The sequence below is a fragment of the Thalassophryne amazonica genome, chromosome 22 (genome assembly GCF_902500255.1).
Source record: "Thalassophryne amazonica chromosome 22, fThaAma1.1, whole genome shotgun sequence".
In the NCBI taxonomy this organism is placed as follows: Eukaryota; Metazoa; Chordata; class Actinopteri; order Batrachoidiformes; family Batrachoididae; genus Thalassophryne; species Thalassophryne amazonica.
This window is the reverse complement of record NC_047124.1, coordinates 31,363,970-31,386,128: the sequence shown is the minus strand read 5'-3', so window position 1 is coordinate 31,386,128 and position 22,159 is coordinate 31,363,970. Positions and strand designations below refer to the sequence as shown.

General features: G+C 41.6%; 1 protein-coding gene across 1 annotated transcript in view; it reads left to right on the top strand.

The window, feature by feature from the left end:
* Positions 1 to 22,159, top strand: part of exoc4 (exocyst complex component 4) — a 318,954-nt gene that overhangs the window by 176,944 nt on the left and 119,851 nt on the right. The window contains 2 exon segments of the mRNA XM_034163907.1: positions 2,311 to 2,413; positions 6,708 to 6,824. Coding sequence (XP_034019798.1) covers positions 2,311 to 2,413; positions 6,708 to 6,824 — 220 coding nt within the window.

Here is a 22,159-nt window from a genome sequence, read left to right as displayed (position 1 = left end):
CATTGTGCTGCCTGATTGAGTGTTTTAATGATGCCACAGAAGAGTTTCTCCTACTTAACTTTCTGTTGCGGTCGACTTCTAGGTGAGAATCGATGAAGGATTTAAGGAAGGTTTAGTTTCCTCACTCACTCTGCTGCTCGCTCACTCGGTCACGTAGCTGCACACACCAACACGCCTGCCTCAGCTGCTTGCGTGCAGACTTTTTGAGTGTCGTCGTTGGACTACTTGTGTGTTGCTGTTATATGTGGTACATGGGAGGTAAACGTTGGCGAATCAATCATCCAGCTGCTCTGATCTATAGTTGCTGCATAGAGTGTGTGTGTGTGTGTGTGTGTGTGTGTGTGTGTGTGTGTGTGTGTGTGTGTGTGTGTGTGTGTGTGTGTGTCTGCAGTGCTGCAGCGTGCAAGCAGCAGCGCAGTGCACCTCCTGCTTTTTACAAACGGTTTTGTCTGTCTGAATCACCACCTACAGTCATCTCTGTTGCATTACTGCTTCATCTCTTCTTTTTTCACCTTCTGCACTGTTTTTCCTCTCCTTTTCTTTTCACCCTCTCTCTCTCTCTCTCTCTCTCTGTTGTAAGGTCAGGTCCTATGTATTATAGATCTCGCAGCTCAAAGAGTTCTTGAGAGAAGAGTTTGATTTATTTGTGCATTTATACGTGCTGAACGCTTGAGAAGGCGCTCACTCTAGCATGGGCTGCCCCGTGGTGTACGTGTTAGACAAGCCCGGTGACCGGTGATCCTCTGATAAACGAGGTGTGCACGAGCCTCTCCGAACTCATACATTACTGTCTGACCTTATCTGACCAACCAGACACCAGTGTGCAGAGGGAATTCACTCACAGCATGCACGCAGGGCTGAAACGCAGAGCTAATTTTCTATCATTAAAGGTGTCATTATATGTAAAACAATTTTAGAATTATTTTACATACAATGTAAAATAAGTTTGTCATCACCTTTTACCGATATATATTTTTGTGATTGATTTCTTGTTCCACAGCTTCAAAATCCCACAGTTTTATGACAGTATATGAATAAGCTGTCCCTAAAAACAAAAATTTAGACCCCAGACAGCTTGTTTTAGATAAGACACAACCTCCAGTGCTGATAAATGAGGCAAACATGGAAGTGGCAAACAATGCAGTTCCTTGAATGGCCACTTAAAGTTAAAATATCCCAACCATGTTTAACGCCCGGTAAAGAGACACTAAATTGGCCTTGTCTCACTCAGTCCACTCAGACTCGGGAAGTAAGCTGCAATGGACAGGTGCCCCCCTCCCCCGCAGGAAGAGTTGTAAAACTACATAATCCGGAAGTAAGCACCGGCACCAACAGGCCTCAGTGCCTTATATGAACACGGTAATATGCCGGTCCTAGATTTTAACTCCCACACCCAACCACCAAAACTAAAGTTAGCCTGTTAGCTTTACCTTAGGTTTGCTTTTTTTGGTAATTGTGATGGGGTTGCGTATTTATACTTCAATGATTCTGCCCAGGTCACACCAGGTTTGTCCAAACTCCACCCCTTTGTCCTTTATATGGGTTGACCGGCACTCACTCAGAGAGTGAGGTGACCTCGGGAAGCCCCAATGAGTTTCAAAACCGTGCTTCAGAAAATCTATGAATGATGTCACAGTGGGTTTGTCCTGTATACGCATATACAGTCTGTGACATAATGTCACAATTGGACGTCCTGCTTGTAATTTGTTTTTAATGGTTTTGTGCTTTTATTTTTGGAAACACTTTGCATTTTTTCAAAACATGAAGTGGTATATAAATAAAATATTGATTTTTGTTATTGTTCTTAGTATCTTTATTGCTAAACACCTGATGTTCTACATTACCATTGTCGTTGGTTGCTGTGGTAGTTAGCTCACCTGTTGGCAACTTGCAGTGTTCAGTATTTTCCTTCATACTGTGTTGTCGGCTCTGTGTTCATGCCTCTGGATTTTATCTTTATTTCATTGTTGCACACATTCTCTCATTGCCACCAGATTGCTTGTTTCTAGTGTTAAACACAGCTGAGAGTTGCACTACAGGAAGCTGAGCAGCTCCACTGGTGCACTTGTGAGTTAACTACCTTCCTCACAGGCAGCCTGGGAGTTATACAGCACTTTCACCAATTAGTTTCCAGAGTAAATTGTTCCCTGGCAGTCGGTGTTGGACACAAGGTGTCTGTGTTCCTGGTCACAAACTTGTGGCTTAGTGCCTCTCTGATAACACGTCCTTTTTCCCACTGAATTAGTCTCCATTTACCCTTCGTGCCTGTCCCAGCTGTTCTAATGCGCGTGTTGCCGTCTCTGTGTCCAGGTTTATTCAGGAGATAGAGATGAACATGGGACCAGGTCAGGCCAAACAGTGCCAACTCCGAGCCTTCCTCACCTACTACATCAACGACCTCTTCCTCAACCAGGTGCGGCAAGACATGTCATTCTTCTTCTTTTCAGCTTTCGTGTTGGGGTTTTCCTCGTGCACTTGCACTCAGGACCACAAGTATTTGGACATTGTCAGTTTTGCCGCTTTGCACCAACACAGTGGAGCTGAAACGAACCAGTCAAGATTTACTTGTGGTGTGGATGTTCAGCTTGGAATTCATTGTATTAACCATTTGGGAATTACAGCCATTTGAGGCGAGTTATGCACCTTTTTATGTCACTTCATTCACGACATTAATCTACATCCTGTTTGTATAATATCTGCAGTGTGTCCTCAAGTGTTCATTGGAAACAAATGCATCAGGGAAGGATTTAAGCTGTTTTCTTGTCTGAAAGTCCTTGTCTGTATAACTGGTGATGCGACACACTAATGTTGCACTATGCACAGTTTCTGGAATTACAGCTAAACGTCTCCACTACGAGTACATCTTTATTTCATTTCAACTCTGTTTTGGTGGTGTACAGTAGCAAAGTTTAGCATCCAGAGGCAAAGTTAGTGTCACTATCCGGAAAATGTCACTATCCGAATACTTCTACTAAGTCTGTTGCATTCTTATCCTGACGATTAACCCAGTGGAGAGAAAATGATGAACGCTGATCTCTCGGGCGATACTGATGTTCGTCGTGGTCTCAGAAAATATTCAATATATTTAAAATCTTTGGCATTCATGCTAAAATACCAGCAACAAATGAGCTCTGCTACCACTACGCCACCTTTGCTAGTAGGCCATTACTGCTTCGTTCACCTCTGATGTCCTCCGCTGGCCAACATTGGAGGTTTGACTGGATCCACCATCTACTCTGGATCCCTTGGGTATGAAGAAATGTGAAGGAATATTTAGAATCTGTCTCGACGACGCACCAGAAGCAAGTGTTGAAATCGCAGATATTGAGTTTGTACAGGCTACATCACATGACGACTCAAATGTTGAGTCAACAATCAGCTTTGCTAAGATGTGCTACTACTCTGAGGAGTGCAGTATCAATGCACCCACCCTCCAACAGTCAAAGCTGAACTACGTACGTCCTGCAGCTAAGTCAGTGGTCCAACGGCAAATGTTGAGCTCTGCCAGTACAACGTCACCCTCTGCTGGAGGGAGCCTTTTCTGATGTGAGATTTTTGAGAATCTGCTGCGTCGCCCAGCGTTAGCCACTTCACGTCCATTAAGGACTTGAGTGTTAAGGTATTTGGACAAACTGTTAAACTCACTGATACATGGTTATTTATTTAATTATTTATTCATAGCAAAATTTACTGTCTTCTTTTAGACAGAGTGGTAAGTCAGCATTTATAAACAATAGATACTGAAAGTGGGACACTGTAAAAATAATGCTTTCATTTCACAGTCTCAGCTGTGGAACATTGGTCACACTCAGGAACACATGTTCACTTTTTAAAAAGTTTTTATTTTTTAAATCTATTGTTAGGAGTCACAGTCAGCTGTAGGCGGGAGTTATTCTGTACCAGCTTGAACCTTTTCTTTAAATTTGATAATAATAAAAAAAGATGTCACTGTGCTGTGTTTTATACTTTTAAGTCAGTCGACCTGAACGTTAGTACGAGGTCTGTCAATTAAATAACGGCCCTTTTTATTTTTTTCAAAAACTATATGGATTTCGTTCATATGTTTTTACATCAGACATGCTTGAACCCTCGTGCGCATGCGTGAGTTTTTCCACGCCTGTCGGTGACGTCATTCGCCTGTGAGCATGCCTTGGGAAGGAGTGGTCCCGCCCCCTCGTCGGATTTTCATTGTCTGGAAATGGCGGAATGAAAAGGACTTTATTTCCATCAGAATTTTTTCAGAAGCTGTTAGAGACTGGCACCTCGAAACCATTCGAAAAATTAATCTGGCTTTCGGTGAAAATTTTACGGGCTTCACAGAGAATAAGGTCTGTTACTACAGCGTTAAGGACCCCTTTAAGGACGCTCGGCGTGCCGCGCTCCGTGCTGCGACGACGCGGCACAAGCCGCCGGACCATTTCTAAATGGATGGCTCTGTGGATACGAGACCATCGTGTGCTCTTTCTCTGGTTATCGCAAGAGCTGGACATCAGCCATTTTCTGGCAGATTTCACTTTTAACAAGAGATTTTGTCATGGAAAGCCATGCGGAGGCTTCGCGCGTAAAGACCGATTCGCTTTGGAAACGAGACAAAGGAACACCTCCGTTTTGGCGTGTCAGAGGACAAGTTTGGACATGTCCAACTCTCCATAATTTACTGATACTTATAGGACTGGTAAGCATTGAAAGCCGAGATAGACATGTCCAAACTTGTCCTCTGACACGCCGAAACGGAGGTGTTCCTTTGTCTCTCTTCCAAAGCGAATCAGTCTTTACGCGCGAAGCCTCCGCGTGGCTTTCCATGACAAAATCTCTTGTTAAAAGTGAAATCTGCCGGAAAATGGCTGATGTCCAGCTCTTGCGATAACCAGAGAAAGAGCACACGACAGTCTCGTATCCACAGAGCCATCCGTTTAGAAATGGTCCGGTGGCTTGTGCCGCGTCGTCGCAGCTCGGAGCGCGGCACACCGAACATCCTTAAAGGGGTCCTTAACGCTGTAGTAACAGACCTTATTCTCTGTGAAGCCCGTAAAATTTTCACCGAAAGCCAGATAAATTTTTCGAATGGTTTCCAGGTGCCAGTCTCTAACAGCTTCTGAAAAAATTCTGATGGAAAAAAAGTCCTTTTCATTCCGCCATTTCCAGACAAAGAAAATCCGACGAGGGGGCGGGACCACTCCTTCCCAAGGCATGCTCACAGGCGAATGACGTCACCGACAGGCGTGGAAAAACTGACGCATGCGCACGAGGGTTCAAGCATGTCTGACGTAAAAACATATGAATGAAATCCATATAGTTTTTGAAAAAAATAAAAAGGACCGTTACTTTATTGACAGACCTCGTATATTTTAAAGTCATATAATTAAATAAAACAGTGGCGTGGTGTTAGGGGCCACTCTTTGTATTAACCTGCTTAATATAATCGTAAGAATATCCCTGTTGTTATTAAATGAATATTTAATTTTCATCAATACAATGACTCTTCTGATGGCAGTTCAAGAAAACACACCTTCCATATTCACACAGGTTAGATTTCTGCATTAAATATGTTGCTCAGATACGTCGGCACTGTTGGAGACTTCTAGCTGTTAGCATAGCTGCAAAATGACAGTTTGCACCTTTTGTCCTTTCATGGAACAAATTTTGAAGCTGTTTGTCTGGGGATATCTTGGTAGAGTTTGATGTTTTTTGGAGCATACTGAGCTCCTGGGGTGTGCAGCAGAGCCATGCATTATGCTGCACTGCCTCTGTTAAAGATCTACTTCTGCCTGCCTTGATTGCAAATAAATATATTAGATTGCTCAATAAATCACAAAGATCATTTTTAAACTGATCAGGTTATTAGACCTTTATTTAATCAGGAAAATCGCGTTGAGATGAAGAACCTCTTTTTCAAGGGAGACCTGGCCAAGATAGGCAGCAGCAAATACAAAGCGCAGTTATACAAATTACACAGACACAAATAAAAAGGTTGGAGCAGTTTCAGCTGACATAATGAGTGTGGGACAGCGACAAAGGCTTTGTGCAGGGATTCAGTGACAATAAATAACTGTGACATCAGCATAAAAATGCAAATTAGCATCTGACACATTAGAGGCCAAATGATTGATATAAATGGCAAATTAAAGGGGACCCAATACAGAACACTGTGGCACCCCTTGTGGACAGTAATAAGTTCATAACACAGACCCTCATATTTAATGCACTGAGACCTGTCACTGAGGTAGTTTGACAACCAAGTGACTACTTGCTCTGAGAGTCCCGACTGAAGGAATCTAAGTTTTAAAATATCATGATCAGCAATGTCAAACACTTTTGACAAATCAGTAAAAAGTGATGCACAATGTTGTTTCTTGTCTAATGCAACAATAATGTAATTTATGTCAGTTATGACATTAATGCAAATAATTTCAGCATAACATTGATAAAACTCCCATGTTTTAAAAATGTCAAATTCCTTAAGTCGACAGTAAGTAAAGGAAAAGAAATGCAAACTAGAAATATAAAGGCGAAATTTTTTTCTGTTTTCTGTGCACAAGATGTATTTGTTGTGCTTGACATCATTTTGTTTGCCTTTATTGGTGTAGAGTAGTCACATGCCCACTGCGTTTTCCAATATGAATGACAGATTTTCAGTCGTATTCTTCTGTCTTTTCAACATGTCACCGTTTACCGTTAGCATTGAAAGTTCTGTTTTAATTCAATAGGTGCGAACAGAGATCAACAAGGAAATCGAGGCTGTGAGCAAAGCTTCCGATCCTTTGAAAATCCTCGCCAGCGCCGACACCATGAAGGTTCTGGGTGTTCAGAGACCACTGCTACAGGTGAGAAACACACATTTATTTTCAAATTTTATCATGTAACATGCGGAGCAGAATACTTTAAACCCATATAAAGTACAGAGGGGTACATGAGTATTTGGACAGTGACACGATTTTTGTCATTTTGCTTGTACATCCCCCAGAATGTGGTTGAAATGATGCCATCAAGATGTGATGGAACTGTTAACTGTCAAGTTCGATTTTCTGTCAGTTGAACAAAAAAAAAAAAAAAAATTTGCCGGAATCATCCAGGAATTACAAAAATTTTAAGATAGACTCACTCCAATTTACAACTTCGAAGAGTGATGTTCTGCTGTTGGACTTCCTCAAAAGAACGTTTGTAATTTTAACAGCAAACGGTGGAATTAAGGGGGTGATTAGTGACTGTAATGGGGGGGGGGGTCAAAGGCTAGGCAAACAAAATAATGTCATAAAAGGTTTTGCACTGTGCAATGTTTGTATTGATTTTGAACTGTTATAGAAAAGTATGAAGAGTTGATGTCAACAATCCAGCACGCATTTCAACCTCAGCGTGTTAAGAATTCAAATTGTAGAGTTACACAGGATAATTACAGTGTAATTACAATCTGTAATTTATGAAAGTTTTCACATTAAAACTGCTTTACAGTAATTGAATATACAATAATTTACTGAAAACAGGATGGAACCACAGCAGACTAATTGTGTGTCTCCTAGGACAGTTCAAGACCATTTTCCCGTCTACGAAAAACTCAAACTAAAATTGGTTATGTGGCAAATTCTCTTGATGCAGGCCACTCATGAATGAATCCACTGGTCTGAGTGGTTCTTGCATCAGTCACAGTGACGGACTGAACTCTGGTACCCGTGGAAGTCACCAGGGGCTGAGTTTCCTCACTTGATAGGTTTTGCCCTCTGTTCCATTAGTTTGGCAGCATTTAGCTGAATCTGAGCAGATAATGTAGCTCTGTACACTTCAGAATTCATTGTGCTGCTTCAGTTAGGTGTCACATCATCAAGAATCAATGATCCACTTCAACTGGCAGCCGTAAATGTTCACGCCATAACATTGCCATGTGTGATAGATGACGTGCTATACCATTTTTTTTCCCTTCCAATCTTTCTGGTGCAAGTTACTCTTGGTTTCAGCTCTCCAAAGATTCTTGTTCCATGACTGGACATGTTTTCTAGCAAAGTCTAATCTGGCCTTCCTGTTCCTTACTCTTACCCGTGGTTTGGAGCTTGTTCAAAAAGCTATATTTACATTTATGAAGGCGTCTCAGGAACTTTGACAGTAATACATCGACTCGCTCCAGAGTCTTCTTGACATATTGGAGCTTGTCCAACTACTTACTTCATCTTAAAATAGACAGACTGAGTATAAAAATTACTGTAAATCCTAAATGTTTAATGTGATGTTTATGTCAAACCCCTCAAATTAAAGCTGAGAAAAGTGTGCACGTCTTTATGTGCACGTCTTGATTGCATCATTGCAACTCTCATTATGGTGGTGAAGGGACGAAATTTAAAGATATACATTTTCAAAACAAATTAATCCATTTGTTAAAATGTGTTGGACATTACACATCCACTTGTGCAGTATCTGTATCTGCTCTTCAACATTATCCGATGATTGTACACTTTATATACGTACCTTTAAAACCGTAATCACTCAGTCTGATTTGTTTTTTCAGACACAAAATCACGTTTTCACAATGTCTCTGTGAAAGTACCTACCATGAGTCGAGAGGCTAAAAGAAAACAATTTCTGTTTGGTGATTGTTTGGCACAGCGTCCGCTTTGTCTCCATTCAGTGGAGGAGGACTCCCTCGAGTGCACTCCCGCTACAGCACTTTGATTTTTGTTGGTTTCAGGGGTAGACGCGCTCACGTATGTATGAGGAGCTGCTTAAGCCATAATTCATTCTCAGTCTTTCATACATATGTATATAAATTCTGCATTTCACGTTTATTTTTTTACACACACACACACACACACACACACACACACACACACACACACACACACACACACACACACACACACACACACACTGTCAATCAAGGAATAAGCCATTAAAATCTACATTTAACAAAACCCAGGCCTGACCCCTGTCCTGGTGCTCGGTTCTAAAGTTTAGCGCAGCTGTTTAAGGTTGATAATAGAGTAATAAATTATAATTAGTTAATAAGTAAGTAGTTTTATTATATGGCTGTGAGCCTACACACACTCTGATTAGCTGATGTCACGGTAACCGGTCGGATATGGGAAAATATCCGACCGGTTACTGTGACTGTCAGTCTGAAACGCGTATCCCATTTGTCACAAACCAGAAAACTGAAAACACGATTAGAAAAGTCAAGTCAGACGTGAACGTTCTCCATAATCTCTAAACAGCATCTGAAAAAACACAGATTGAAAGCTAACCAAATAACGACAGGACCATGGAGGTGAAGCAAACAGGTGTCTGACTACGAGCCCAAAACCGTCAGCAGCTTTCATATTCAGGCAAGACCGTAAGTTTGTGTTTTCATATATATAATAGCCGTATAATAAATGATTAACCTCGCTTGCTCGGTCTGTACGGGATTATCAGACCTCTGTGTTTTCCACATGGACTTACACCACGTACTTACATCTTGGATAGTAATCCTTTAATTCCCTGTCTCGCACATGTGTTGTCCCACTCGCTTGTGCACACGTGTTGTCTCACACACATGTTGTCTCGCACACGTTGTCCCGCTCGCCCATGCACACGTGTTGTCTCTCACACATGTTGTCCCGCTTGCTCACACACTCATGTTGTCCCGCTTGCTTGCACAAATGTTCTCCCGCCCGCTCGCGCACACGTGTTCTCCTGCACGCTCACACACACGTGTTATCCCACTCGCTTGCACAAGTGGTCACTCGTGCACACATGTTGTCCCACTCGCTTGCACGTGTTGCCCACCTGCTTGCTCACACACGTGTTGTCCCACTCGCTCGCACACTCGTGTTGTCCCACACGTTATACCGCTCGCTTGCACAAGTGTTCTCCCGCCCGCTCGCTCGCACGCACGTGTCGTCCTGCTCGCTTGCACAAGTGTTCTCCTGCCCGCCCACTTGCGCACGTGTTCTCCTGCACGCTTGCACACGTTATACCGCTCGCTTGCACAAGTGTTCTCCCGCCCACTTGCTCGTGCACGTGTTCTCCCGTTCAAACTCGCACGTGTTCTCCCGCACGCTCGCACACGTTGTCCCACCCGTGTGGCTTGCTCGCACAAGTGTTCTCTCGCTCGCTCCCCTGCACATGTTCTCCTGCTCACACTCGCACGTGTTCTCCCACTCGCTCCTGCACGTGTTCTTCCGCTCGCTCGCATACATACATAGAGTGTGTTCTAGTAGTATTCTGGTGCTCACATACATGCTTCTATTCTGCTTCTCCTTTTCATATGTTGTTCTTATCAGGAAAGCAGGGAGGACTCGTGACTTTGGCAGCATTTTTCTATCTCCAGAACATTCGTTTTTATTCACACATGCACGCACACACCCGTACCTTCTCTCTGTGTTTCACTTTCAGCTTATGGTGCCAAACTTGCCACCTGTATCTCAAAAGATCATAATTGCGATGGAAACAGTTTTTGATCCTTTCAGAGTCTATAGCTGTAGCTGGTGGGTGGTTCTATGAACTTTACTCACATGCACACACAAACATATACACTTATATCTGTTCTTCTCACTGCAGTAAAGGAGCAGTACACAGAGCAGTAAAGGATTTATAACTCAAATTTATCCTGTCAGCATGTGACCCATAAACACTGTTACTGTATGACTACACAGGCAGACGCTTTAGTTTGAAAAACCCAGCGACTTCCTGCCTGAAAAAATGTGGAGCAGCTTCCAAAAATCAGCGTAATGCTGCTGGATCTGCATCTCTAACTGATCCATATTTAAATAGATCTACTATATATTTTATCAAGATTTTGATGTTTGAAAAGATGTGGATCATCATCAAAATGTACACTTTTTGAAATAACTTTTTCAGATGGGTTTCTTTAAAATCTGTTTTTAATTCATTTGTTTGTTTTATAAAGGATCCTGCCAACATACACGTAAAGCCATAACCTCCTAGTTACTTAGCCACAGACTTTGTTTTAACAGTGTTAATTGCAACTACTTTCCAAAGAGGAAATAATGCCAACTTAAAGGTGTCCAATCCGTTTCCCAGGTATACGAAGTACACATTCTGCTGTAAATATATTTTGTTCTGGAACCATTTGTTTACTCCAGTACATATATGTTGGGGGTCATAGCAGCAACGGGAACATAGAAATAGCATGCATGCTATCTTGTGGCGGTACCAGACTGCTGTCATAAATCTTGATATCAGCACAGATGATGTGAGCAGAGAAAAATCTTTTTTTTTTTTTTCTTCAAATTTTAACAGTTATTTGTGATTTGTGGCATTTTTGATAAGCGATCTGTCACATTACCTTGGTGAGTATTTTGGTCTGCGTTATGTAATCGTTTTATGCTCGCTTGATTGGTTAAGATTACACTGGAGGAGCTGTTTCAGTGGCAAAGACATTTTTTTTTTGGTGGGGGGGGGGGTGGTTTAATGAATCGAACACACAGCTGGTATCAGTAACAAAAAAATTCTTTTAACTCTGTTTCGCATTATGATCAACGTAATCTTTATTCATTAGGCTGTCAAAAAAACACAATTCATAAATAAATCAAATAAATGCCCACGTTCGATCATGTAATCAAACTTGTCAGCTAAATCTGAAGGATCAGCTGTCTTTACTCTGCACCAACGTTCATATTCCCCTCCAAGCGCTACTCTAGTTTTATTCCTATTGAAATTGAATGCCTACTTTTGTTTAACGCTGGATGTTGGACTTTTATGCTTTTTTTTTTTTAAAGTTTCCAATCAGTGTTGTATGGACGAGCATCCACCTTCCTCTTATTTTGGTTTAGTTTTTGTCAAAGACTTGACTAAAATGTTTAGTGTTAATCACCTGAATTGTTTTAGCTTTAGTCAACTAAACACCATAAGATTTTAGCCTGCAGATTTAGTTGACTAAAACAATTGAGGTGAATAATTCATGACTTAGGGCCCTATCACAACATCACGATTTAGCCAGCATATGCCGACATTTGAAAAGTGCGCCGAATACGGTAATGCAGCTGTCACACCATGATGATTTAGCCAGCGTATGCTGACAGCTCCGTTTCCATTGAGTGGTTTGGGTCGGTACTGCACGGTATGGTGTAGGTCGGAACAATTAAGGCTTGCTGTTTGCGTTTCCATCATGGACGGAACCCTTTTGTTTGGCTGGTGGAACACAGAAATTTTGACAAGCATGTCATTGAGCACGTGTACGCTGTTGCGTGGCCTCTCCCCTCCACACGGAGGTCAAACAGAGTAAATTAACATTTTTTAAATTTTATTTTATTTTTGGCTTGGTGGATTATGGGATTTATTTTCATTGCATGCAGAATGCTGAGGAATCGGCTGATGCCTGTGGTAAATGTTGACATGAATGAATGTGCCGCAGTGACTCACACAGGCGACGAATGAATGAGGCAGTGAGCCGCGTAAAGTGCGGGTGTTCTCTGGATCAGGCTGAGAGACAAAACACATGGGGACTTCTTTAAAAATGCAACAAGGAATTAAAGTATTTTCAGACGTCATTTTCCAAAATCAGGATGCTTTATATGTGGATACGTTTTTGTCAGGCTGTGATGATGAATCCGACTGAAGTGAACAGATAAGATTAAGACTTTATGTTTACTCCATGTGTGAATGGTTTTTAATATTCGAAACAGTCTGAACTGTTCCCTTGATGACTGCAGCTTTTTAGCCAATCATTGGACAGCATCATTGGACGGATTTCGGTTTATGAGTAACTTACAAGAAACCTGTATCAGCAATCGCTTACTTACAACTTATGTCCCGCGTATGTGGGGCATATCAGACATATGTCCAAAATGCTGTGCATGCCCAAAAACTTTTCAACGTACTCACCATATTAAGACGTATATCAGCGTGCTTCAATATGCTCTTAACTTATACAAAACTTACCTGTAATTTATTAGATGTATGCCAGTGTTTTTAATACGCTCAGCATGCGCTGACCAAATTGTCAAGGTGTGACAAGGGTTTAAAACTACATGGCATTTTAATCAAGACTTCAACTAAGACTAAACTATATGCTTTCAAAATTAAGTGTTTTTTTCTTTTTTTTGATTGTATCTCTGCTCATGTGATCTTGTTACGGGTAACAGAGGTGTGGATTTTGTTTTGTAACACATGGAACCAAAGTGGTTCAGTATGTACAGTAAAACAGGTGATAGTAGTTATTTTACGGGACAAAACGGTGAATAAATGTGCAACCACTGGAGGAGCTCCACATCTGTTGTCCACTCAAAGTTTTGAGCATGCACAAAGCTTTGTGGTAGATTTGAGAAATGCGTTAAATAGGTAATGGATTTGTACAGGACAAAAACGGACATTAGCGGATATCAAATTTTGTATCTCAGGCCCATATGTTACCTCAATCTGTCACAGTGTGACAACTGCTTCAGCCGAGAACTCAAGCTGGTTTCACAGGGACGCTTTTGCCAAAACTAATAGGGGTAGATTATGCAGATCACGGGAAGTGATTGAGTAGCTTTCCAAATAAAGTATCTAAAACAACCTCGACATCAAGGCATCACTGCCTTGTTATAAACTTGCATAAACCGAGGCTCATGCTGCTGATATTGGCAGTAGTTTCTTTTTCAGAACAGACGCGAGGCAGGTTGAGGATTTCAGCAGCAGGAGAGTAAAGACTCCTGGTGGTGGTTTTTTATTTTTTCCAGCTCACACACTGTTTGGTGGAGGTTAGCCATCTATGCCAGCAGTGCTGTGAAGACATGTGGGGGCTTTTCTGTGTGCGTATGTGTGTGATGTCTGTGTTTTGACCGCGCTGCTGTCAGTGATGACGGCGTCACATCGAGGTGGACTGCACCTCGGCTGTTTTCCCTTTGATCAGCACGCGTTATGTTTTGTTGCTTTCAGACCCTTCCCGTCTTTGCGCCTGATTTTCTTGCAAGGAGCAGCGGTGACAGTTCATTACAGAGATACGGAGACCGTGGGCACGCGGAGTTCAGCAGGGTTTGTTTACGGCTCGGCCCCGTCCTTAACGAGGAGTGCAGCATCTTGCTAATTACGCCGCTGTGTCTAATGAGCCTTTTCTGCTGATAGTGGGGAGTGCAATAAAACACTCCCTTTGTTTGGGCATTTTGCCTTTTTAATTGGTCTAAATAAAAGAGCCTTCCGTTCTTCTTGTGCCATTCCTGCTCCACAGCCAGGGTGGCGTACATGTGTTTCTGTACTTTTTCATGCATATCTTTGTATTATTGGGTGTTATTGTATCTCCTGATCACAGCTGTCACTGTTTTCTTTGATGACCTTCAATTATAATATATTTCAACAGATATCCCTCTACTTTGACTTAAAGTTTGTAGTTGTCATGGTCCTGACTCTGGTGTGTTTTGACAGACAAAAATGGGGAAACAAAAAAGTGAAAACAGGTATGTGAGCTGCTATTGTCCTCTGTGTCAGAGGCTTCCTGCTGGCCAGGTGGTGAATCTCCCCAGCTCTCTGACCGCAATGGATGATTAAATATGATAGTGACTATGCTGTATAATGGTTGCTCGGGCTTCCAATAAAGGAGCAGATGTGCTGTGTAGCTTTGCAGGAGTAGGAATGTGCCTTCATGTGTCTATATTTGCTTCAGTTGATTATTTCCATTATCTCTTAGGTTTTGAGTGTTTTAAGCTGCATGTTGGTGTCGGCATATCTTGTGAAAAATGTATATCAAGGTGCAACTCGCTATACTGAAACTTAGTGGCGGCAATATCTTGATAAACACTTAATGTATCAAGGTGAAACTTGATTCACCAAAGCCCAGTTTATTACTTCTGCCAATGAAGTTGGGTGGAGGTTCTGTTTTCATCCCTGTTTGTTTGTTTGTTTGATTGTTTGTGAACAGCCTGTAACCCACAATTTTTCATATATCGATACGAAATTTTTACAGAGTATTCATATCACGATAGGCAAGAACTGATTAAATTTTCAAGGTCAAAGGTCAAAGTCAGCAAAAATCTTGGGAAAAATGTGAAATTCCCTATCCTTTAACATTGTACAAATGTTCTAAAATTAATAACTGTGTCAAAAAAGATCAAATTTCTTTCACATTTGACAGCATTGTGTGGGATGATATCCTTTATCGTCTGACAAAGTTTGATCCAGATCTGATGCAGATTGCAGATTTTGTGGCCATTTAAATTTAACATTGAAAATCAGATTTAATGTATATTTTACATTATATCTTAAGCAAACATGCATTAATCAATCTCAAATTTGAAAGTGAGGGCCAGACTGGCACTCACTATCACCTGACAAAGTTTGATCCAGATCTGATCCAGGTTGAAGATTTTATGGACATTTGAATTTAAGATTGAAAAGCCCATTTGGTGTACATTTTGCATTATATCTCAACCAAAAGTGCCTCAATCACTCTCATTTGTGACAGTGAGGTACAAACTGGTACTCTCAAGGAGCAGACTTTGATTCTCATCTGATCCATATTGAGGATTTAGCCGATATTTGATTTTAATATTGAAAAAGCCTTTTTGATCTATATTTTGTTTTATATTTTAGCTTATGAAAAGACACTTCTAACAGAGCTTTGACCTTGAAAATTTTTTTCCAAGGTAGAAATTTGTGGAATTGGAAACTAGTGTTGGTAGAGGTTTGCGTGCTAGCACTACTCTGTATCTCCAACTCCATAGCCACACAGAGTTTTCTGCATTGTTGTGAGCCCCCTCTGAGCCTCTGACTGATGTGTGCCTCTCAAAAATTGTAACTACCCATCGAGACGGGGGAGACCGCTTGGAGAACCCATTGGCTGTGATTGGTCCACTAACATTTCTGGAATTTCACTTTTCTGGTTTCACAATCAATGACTTTCATGGGGTAGTAGGCCAGTCTTCACGAAAAACATCACACCCCCTACTGTTCTTGCAGTGAATTGCTTTGCAACACCCACTAACTTCGACAGAACGTCAAACGTTTCATGACTGCATCAAAGACTGTGTGGCCACAGAGTTACAGAGTAGTAGATGTATAAAAAGGCCTTAACACCTTGGAGATGTTCCCCTTCGTAACATTTTGATTATAATTTCCAGTAGGTAGAGTTTTTGAAGCCTGTTGTACGCCGTAACACCACCAAGAATTCATGGATTGTTTTGAAATCTGTGACTGCAGATTATATCTTGCTATCACTTTGCATAAATTCGAGGTTGGGCTCCAACATCCTGGTTAGGGTCTGTATGCCCCTCGTTTTTAAATAATGAGTTGTTTTATTCTATAAAATAATGCAAAGTACCCATCATGGCTTGCCAGAATCCAAGATGGGATTCTCAAATATCTTGTAGTTTTGCACCAGTAGTCCGCCCTCTAAAGTTATTGAGTTTACTAAACTGCACAAAGGACGAAGGCAGCAGATCATGTGTATACGTTCTCTACGTGTTCCCTTTAAATGCTTTATGCCAGGTGTTATCAGATAGAGAGAAAGAGAGAGAGAGAGACACACACACCACTGGGATCGGAACCCGCTTCCTTGATGGGAAGGGGGGGGAACTCAATATCGCTACACCACATTAAACACACCTACACCTTGGCTGCCACCACGTACGGAAAACCATAGGGGACCACATTTATAGACGCATCTGTTCTCTCCAAGTCACTGGAGCGTACATTAAAGTCTGCAGTAGTTTGAGTTGGTGGAAGACATTAGTGTTTAAAATGTGTCATTTGTATGTTATGGAATCAGGCTGAAGACTTTATGGCCAAATTTAACTGTAATAGCTCAAATATAATAATGCAATAGCTCAGTGCCTGCCATGTACACACACGCACACACCAAGTGGCAGTTTGACATTTGCTTGAACATACAGATATTTGAGCCAACATTCTGACAGCAGTTTGGTGCATAAAAATATACTGATATTGAAGAAAAAAAAAATCTTCAGGCAGAATATCAGAATAGGAACAAATACAGTTTGAGCTCAGTTCCTGTGGGATGATGGTTGGTACAAGACAGGGTGGTTTATTATGAGTTACCGATGTCTCTTTTTTTTTCTATGCACTGCAGCCTGGAGGCTTCATACAATGCTGCAAACCAATAAATAAATAAATAAATAAATACAATTTCCAGCGGACTTTACTTCTGCAGCTTGAAAAGCCTTGTTAAGGAGAGGCGTCGGAGGAAAATCACACAGACTGATTCGGTTCGACAGCAACACAAACAAGTTTAAATGAGTACACTTGGACTAAAGAGTGCCTCTAAAAGTGGAACACGCTGGACCTTAAAGTGGGCTGTCCTAAAAAAAAAAAAAAGCAGGAAATTGAAGAGAGGAGTACATTTTTATCAAAAGTGGACAGGAGAAGATTTGAAATTCTTGTCTCTTCTGCCAAATCTCTGCTTCTCCTGCTACGTGGAGATGGTTGGGAGACCAGTGGGTCCACACTTCCACCTGCTAATTGCATGGGCGTAGTGGTGTTGGAGAAGCGTTCGATGCCACGGACTACCTGTCTATTATGATTGAATTCTACGCAGAGCAGGTAGATGTGTGGGATAGCGGTTGAACTAACGATATGTAGATCCTTGTGTGTTTCCCAGTCACACCATCCGTCGGTGTCCTTGTGACGTAGCGCTTCTGTGAGAAATATAAACCGTTTCACACCCGCTACTGGAAAGGTGTACATTATAAACTGCTCACTGAATATATGCATGTCATCCTTTTCTAACCTTTTGCTCCATGATATGAGCCATCTGGACTGTTTTGCCGGTCCCTTGCAGCATGGAGACATTATTTATGTATGCATCTACCATTGGCGTGATCCGTAGTTATTGAATACATTACGTTATATGAATTCTTTGACCCTTCTCAGTGGTATCTCTTCAGGAGAAATGGACAGAGTGACTTTGTGCAATGCCACATGAGGTCAAAGTGACTATCATACCTCAGGTTCAGCTAAAATGCTGATAATAAGCAACTCCGCTACTGTCTAGGGCTAGACTTATAAGAAATATTGACAAGAATTTGCCTATCGCCAAGCACCAGCAGCGTCAAACGATGTATTTATATATCGTGGATATATTACCTAATGATATGATTATGAGCTGAACAGTGGCTATAAATTGTCCACTAGGACCGTAAGATAAGAGCTGAGTAGGATGGTTTTTAGCTCAGTGGGAAAGGTTAGTGTCTGTCCATGTGTCTGGGCTGATAGCTGCAGAGGAATGAAGCCTGACTATGAATCTTTATCATCAGATTTTCTTCCCTTTGGTGCTTTCTGTCTTTTATAAGTTGTTAAAATTTTTTCCTATTCCCTTTTTTAATCATACAACAGACTCATTCCAGCAAGACACCAACACACATGCATAGTACTATCTGTCCAGCTTCGGCTTTGCTGCTGATTGATTCACTTAATTAGAGGTAGACTCAGGGAAAAGAGGTAGGGGGGGAGCGCAGGGAGTTTGGGAATAGACTAGACAAAGAAAGCGGGATAAGGCGGTTTGGTCAGTCTTCTGGATCACTCGGGAGATTGGCTCCATTAATCTTGGTAGAAACTCTCGTGTCCCCTTTGGACACCCACTTTGTGAGACACTAACATGCAGGAATACACATACTTCAACATCCCACTGCGCGAGAAGACAAAGCTACTAAAACAATGGAGTTCCTCAACAGGCCGCCTGCACCCCCCAATTTGGTGCGTATGTGTTTGCGATTGCTATGGCGGTGCAGATGAGCTGTATTCTACCTTTTTTTTTTTTCCTTTTTTTTTTTTACTTAGTCAGCCAAGGCCGCACAAAGAGGCTTAATTATATTGGAAGCTGGCCCCTTTTTCGAGCGAGTATCATTCAGATTCGCCCTAGTGTAGTTGTTTGTTTGCATGCACGTGATTTCTGCAAAATGATCGAGACAGATTTTATTCACTTACCTTTCCCGTGACGCCATTAGAGATACCTTCAGCTGCCAGTGGTCCGTTAATGACGTTGACCTTTTAAATTTCATATTTGCATTTGTGTTCCAAGAGAGTTGGAACAGACATACTCTCATGTACACATTACTGCTCACTGCATCTACACTCGCACTTGCACACCTACGTGCACACACGTTCACCCATCCTCCTTCTGTAACGATAATGACACTGACCTTTTTATTTGTGACGGAGCGTGTTGGCGGTGTTTATTTGTGGCGGGGGGTGATTTCTTCCTGGTGATTTGCTCCCTGTTGGGCCCCCTACCATCCGACACACACACACATACACACACACACACACACACACACAGTGAGACACCCAGACACAATTAGACCTGATTGGGGGAGGAGGTGGTCTTTATTAAGGAGACTAATCACACTGCTCCCATCAGTACAGCAGTCACCACACAATGCACCTGTTACCTCCGTCAGCAGCACCGTGTGATTTGCGGGACACATGTAAGTGGGGGGGAATGTCAGAAAAGATGGACCAGGCCGGTTCGTGTATGCAGAGTTTCCATGTGCGCACCCCACCCCCCCACACCAGGGCCGCGAGCACAACCTGAAGCCGTTTCTTATTCATAAATTTTAAAAAAGAGGTTCTCAACGGAAACTGCAAAACAAAAATAGACCCATTTACAGTAGAAAATACAAATCAATCATTTCTGTTGAGTCCATTTTTTTTTAACAACCTGAGCCATCAATGACTTGAACGGCCATGAAACAGATTGTGCATTTGCATCCAGTTGAGAATTTTACAGCAATTAAAAATGATCAAGGACTGTGCGGCCTCAGTAAAAATGAGTACACTTTACTCACAGCAGTTTTTGGCTGCACTCGTGATGAGTCTCTCCAATTGTTTTTTCCTCGACAGAGAGACAAATACACAGACAGCTTCGACTTATTTGTTTGATCTCATCTTGGTCACATTTGGTCACTTTCACTCTTTTTTTTGTCTTCAGTCTTCCTTCGACATAAAGCTGACATTATTTCCGGTCTTTTGTGTCTGGTTCCAGCAGAGGTTCATCTCCTCTAGCTGGGCCCTTAATGTTGTTTTGGGGTGTCAGGTGGAGACCATCTCAGGGCTACTTTTGGGATATTGGTCCTCGTCCATTATCAGCACATGTTCTGTCCACCTCAGGTGGTGGTGTTTCATTTCACGCTCCATGCTTTGACATTTTGGGCCTCAGCTTGATGTTGGATGCAAAAATGAGCTGTGCAGATCCATATGGGCCGTGCCCGAGTGGGCACTGCGATTTAAGTGATGGCAAATTTTGGCACAAAGCTGTGCACTGGGCACAGAGTGGTTAGATGTACTCTTGCATGATGTTTTGCAGTTCAGCCGTAATATTACCTTTCCGAGAGACACCTGTCGGTCCCTTGAACCCTGAGTGTTCCAACGGCACCGCGCTTTGGTATTGAGAAAGCAAACTGTTTTTGTTAAAACCCTTGAATTAAAGCCAACTCTCTGCACTACAAACGGATCATGATTGTTTAATTTTCACTCCAGTGTGGTGATGTGTAGTTTTTATGGATTCATATTTGGAGTTGGTGTTGGCTATGTTAAAATTTAAAATTTTTCGGTTTATCAATGTCGAGCTCTTGTCTGCATTGGTGATCGTGTTTTACTTGACCTACTGTCGTTTGGACGGTCACTGTCAGGCGGTGATCGCTTCACAACAGAACTGAACATCTCCGAGAGTCCTGTGCCATTTCTCATTCAATTCAGTTTATTCATGCACCGCCAAATTACAACATACGTCACCTCAAGTCACTTGGCAAAAGTAAGATGGAACTTTACCCACCCCGTTGATCTCAATATGGTTAAGGTGATTGGTTGTGAGACCCTCTAGTGGCACCCAAGACTGATTGTGTATGTTCTTGTTAGGGAAATATATGACTGCTGATTACATAATTATTTTCAAAACAGAAATCAACCGAGGGTGTTGACCATCACCATTCATTGTGCCACAGCATGTTTCACCGCGAATCTTTCACAGCTGATGTTATTAGTTCCAACTTGGGCACTTATCATATTTCTTGAACTATACGTTGTTGTTAATAGATTTATCAGTCCAAAAATGGTGTAATGAATTGGGGGACAAAAACATATAATTTGCACTGATCTATAAGATTTATTTTTGAAAGGTGAGCCTGTCACTTCGTACAACTGGTAAAATTAATTTAATTGGTGCATTATTTGTTCGTAATGCAAACACTGCGTGAATGAGCAGAGACTAGCGGGATCATTGTTTTTGTATGAGGCACAAACAACTAAAAAAATTGCTTCAGATGAAAACATCTGTTTTGTGGCTTTGCACTTTTACCTCACTGAGTGTAGCTTAGCATTTTACAACTCCTACACAAGTTAAAAACAATCGTTGGCCTGACCTTAGCCCAGCTGTCCTGCTCATTGCTGTTCTAATTATCCCACACAGTCCAAACTAGAGTATTATGAAGGTTATGGTCCCTCTCTTTATTTAAGAGCAAGGTCTTTCAGTTTGAGAGCATGATTTATTAGTTTCATTCATTTTCTTAGACTCAGCACATCCATCCTATTCAGCTCTTCTTGGTGTTTTGCAGCTGTTGGCATCCAGTTTAATGGTGCACTACCGCCTTCTTCTGCTCCAGAGTGAATCACAGTACCTCTTTCAGATCCGTACACAGGGCCGCCTTGTCATGCATGTAGATGGTGCCATCTACATGCATGACAAGGTGGCCCTGTATCTTGTGGCCGTAGATGATAATGCAGGATTTTTTAAATCTATAAATTGCTTTAAAAAAAAAAGTCCAAAAAATACAGAATATCTCCTGTAAATAGCGGTGGGTCATGCTGGGGATTTTTGGAGGCTTATATTTCTTTGTACCGATGTTCCTTTTCTTTCTTCTCTGCTTCCAATCTTAGCATAACACTCAGAAAATTCCTGAAGGGATTCTTAAGGTTTTAACAATATTAATACTGTTATCGGTTTTGCCTATTGGTCCCATTCTTTTTCAATTCCTTTTTTGATTCCTGAGTCTGTGTCCAAAATTTTAGTGCAGCTATCTTAGTTGTTGGACACAAAGTTTGACATCATGACACATGAGCTTCCAACGCGGAACTGTGAGGAAAAATATTGGTAAGAGTAATTGATCAAATCTGACACATACAATTCAGATGTATTTAAAAATTTGAAACCAGTTCTCAACTGTAAACCAGTTCTCTATTCCCAGAATTTGATGTGCATTTTTTTTAGTCTAGATGAGTTAAAACACTTTAAATTGGTTTTCTGTTACGT